Below are 3,012 nucleotides of genomic sequence, written 5' to 3' on the forward strand. Positions count from 1 at the left end.
ATGGATCCAGGAGTGGCAAAGACAGGGGCCTATAAATACGAGGATACGACTCGCTATATCGGGGAATGGAACTCCCGAGGACAGAAGCACGGGATGGGACACCTGGTGTTGCCAGACGGTACTAGGTACGACGGAGCCTTTACTAATGGACTGTCTTCCGGCTTGGGTGTTATGACATTCCCCGATGGTGCCAAGTAAGTTTTAAAGTTTCTCGTACTAATAAACTGCCCTTAAACTTGCGTAGATTTCACATTTGTTTTTCATACAATAATTATTCGTTATTGATGACTTGTTAACAGATCACAACTGCTTTTGTTATCAGATTGTTTTACTGTGTGTGCATATTTTCGTTATGTCAATGTTTCTGTTTCATATTATGATTCTTAAACCTTAGTATTAAGGTATGTCAAAAAGCAGGAACCTGCCAGTGGTAGTTTAAAGGAGTTGACTGTAAATAAATTTCGTGTTATCGAGATGGGAAGTTTAGGTTAATAAATCCACCTACCCGAAGTTGGATCTGGTGATGCTAGTCCGCGTCCCACACTTTTTTTTGGTTTATGTGCTCGTTGTACGGAACGGCTATGGGAACTTTTACTTCTGTCATACTAACGAAGTGTGTTGAACAGCCAACAGCACTTGTAACTTTAAAAAAGAACTACGGTCCAAGTGAATATTTTTCACATCAACGTAAAACGGGGTTTAGAAATTAGTGCCACTTTCTAAAAGGAAATAATCCTACATCATATTCTAACTACCTCATTGTTTTATATTAGCGTGTAGAATGGCCATTGCATGGAAGTTTTTTTTTGATGTAGGTACATAATGAATTTATCAATGAAGCAATTTTAAGATGTTTAACTTCTCAAGCGCCAAAAGTACCCATTGGATAAAAAAATTGTATCCCTTGAGCGCTGGCGTATCCATATGGATTAGTTGACAGGAGCTCGGCATTCCGAAGTTCAATATAAATTAATTAAATTGAGTGGAAGAAACACACAGCATTAGCAAAAAAAAAAAAATTATGATAATTTTCCTGTAAATGTCAATTATCAAATTCTGGAGTCAAGCATAACCTCACACTGAATGTTCTAAAATTTTTTCCAAATCGGTGTTACTCAGTGTTGCCACAGTAACGTAAAATTTTAATGCCATTTTATTAAAATTCTAGACTTTCTTGGAAGACTTTATGTTGGAAAACGACTCAAGGACTTTATTTAGTCCTGGTGCGGTCACGTATTGTTGTTCCAAATAAAGGCAAACAGTCAGTGACAATAGAGTTTGAGGGGAAATGTGACACTATTAATAATTGGCCCAACCACCAGCTGATTGTAATCATGTTGTGTTTGTTTGATTAGATTTGAAGGCGAGTTCATGCAGGGGTGGTTCCACGGCCACGGGGTGTTTTGGAGAGCAGATGGAATGAAGTACGAAGGGGAATTCAGAGGAGGGAGGATTTGGGGTCTTGGTAATATTGTCTTTCTTATTTTAAATCTGATAGTTAATCCTTGAAAATTAATCCACATTTAAATCTGACATTGATGTCCAAATTGATAATAATTTACTTATCTATAAAGGATATTATAATCTATCTGTCTGAAATTTGCATAGTGTTTTTGCTGTGATAATTTCTAAGGTTCATTAGGAACTTTCAGCCCGCAAGATCATTCAATCCCAATATAAGCTGTGTAGCTGAGAAATAACCGTTTAAATAAAAAATAAGATGAGACATTATATTTTATATTATTATTCAATATTTTTTCACTGTGCAGTAAGAAAGTATTATGAAAAAGTAGGTTTTAAAACTCCGGCAAAGCCAGGTATCAAATTATTGTTATAAAAATGATTGTTAAGGTCTAAATTAACACATTAAATCTTTTGGATTGCAGGCATAGTCACATTCAGTGACGGAAGCAATGGATTCCCTAGAAACGAAGGTTTCTTCCAAGACTGTCGACTCATGAGAAAGAAACGATGTGCAGAAATAATTCAGCGTGCACAGAAAGTAGCATACATGGCCAGAGCGCAATGCCAACCTATTTAACAAACAAACATCGTATTATTTATATCTGGGATTCGTAAATCATTCCTAACTTATATAAGGTAGTTATAAATTGTTCGTCTGTTCACAAAAAGTATACCCAATTTAAGATACAAAACAAAAATATTAATTAACTATTGTATTGTTAACGAACTTATACCATGGTCTGTTACATTAAAATTTCGTAATAGTATCACCAGGCTTACCTTGCCAGGGCTCCTACCACATAGCAACTTGACGGACGTAAATATCTCGCTAACGAGGATAAAGAGAATCCGACGTACCGGCCCATAATACAGAAAAAAATGGCGAATATTATAGACCTGATGGCCCGGAACAAAGGTATTTTTTGCAATTGTCAAGGGCGTATAGCTGTAGCATTCACGTGGGAGGGTTGTTGGATTAATTTTTGTTGTGTTTTTCAGGAATGTAATCTACGAGCACTATTTTTTTTGCCTCTATATTATTTACTATACTTACTTGGTAATAGTATAACTAGGCTAATGACTTCTACGGGAGAGCACCTCGACGGGCAATATGAATCTTAGCTAGCCAGAGCAACTGACATACCGGCCCATAATAAACGCAAAAACAAGCAGAATATTTTCAGTTGCATAATATGTGATTGTTATACTAAAATCAGAAACAGTACTTGTTTTGAATGTCAGTATTTTATTTAGAAGTATTTTCAAAACATTTCTCTGGAATCGAATGTACCTAAAGCGAGAATGTTTTTTCAATATTTCTGACAGTTTACATATTTATTTATTTTCGAGTTAGCTTTATTTTTTATTTTTCACATCTTCGTGTGTGCTTTTATAAACATATACACAGCATTTTATAAACAATTTATAAACATATACACAGGTAGATTGTTTGGCAAACATAATCTTTCTTTAAATATTTCAATAAAGTGACAAAAAAGAAACATTAATAATTAATGTTTTATTCCACAGCAAATTCCGGCCTAAAGA

At 35.0% G+C, this 3,012-nt stretch overlaps 1 protein-coding gene across 1 annotated transcript; it reads left to right on the forward strand.

Moving 5' to 3' along the window:
* LOC149412192 (MORN repeat-containing protein 4 homolog) lies at positions 1-2,041 on the forward strand. The gene is made up of 3 exons (XM_089645974.1): positions 1-194; positions 1,356-1,465; positions 1,887-2,041. The coding sequence occupies exons 1-3, from the start codon at positions 1-3 to the stop codon at positions 2,039-2,041; spliced, it is 459 nt and encodes a 152-aa protein (XP_089502100.1).
* The last annotated feature ends 971 nt before the right edge of the window (positions 2,042-3,012 follow it).

The sequence above is a fragment of the Hesperophylax consimilis genome, chromosome 23, assembly GCF_061612785.1.
Source record: "Hesperophylax consimilis isolate HC1 chromosome 23, BYU_Hcon_1.0, whole genome shotgun sequence".
NCBI lineage: Eukaryota > Metazoa > Arthropoda > Insecta > Trichoptera > Limnephilidae > Hesperophylax > Hesperophylax consimilis.

What these genes read in the sequence shown, in the direction of transcription:
- LOC149412192 (XM_089645974.1), top strand. Translation starts at nt 1, where the DNA reads ATGGATCCAGGAGTGGCAAAGACAGGGGCCTATAAATACGAGGATACG. An exon ending in ACATTCCCCGATGGTGCCAA is followed by an intron (nt 195 to 1,355) that starts GTAAGTTTTAAA and finishes TTGTTTGATTAG; the next exon opens with ATTTGAAGGCGAGTTCATGC. An exon ending in AGGGAGGATTTGGGGTCTTG is followed by an intron (nt 1,466 to 1,886) that starts GTAATATTGTCT and finishes TTTGGATTGCAG; the next exon opens with GCATAGTCACATTCAGTGAC.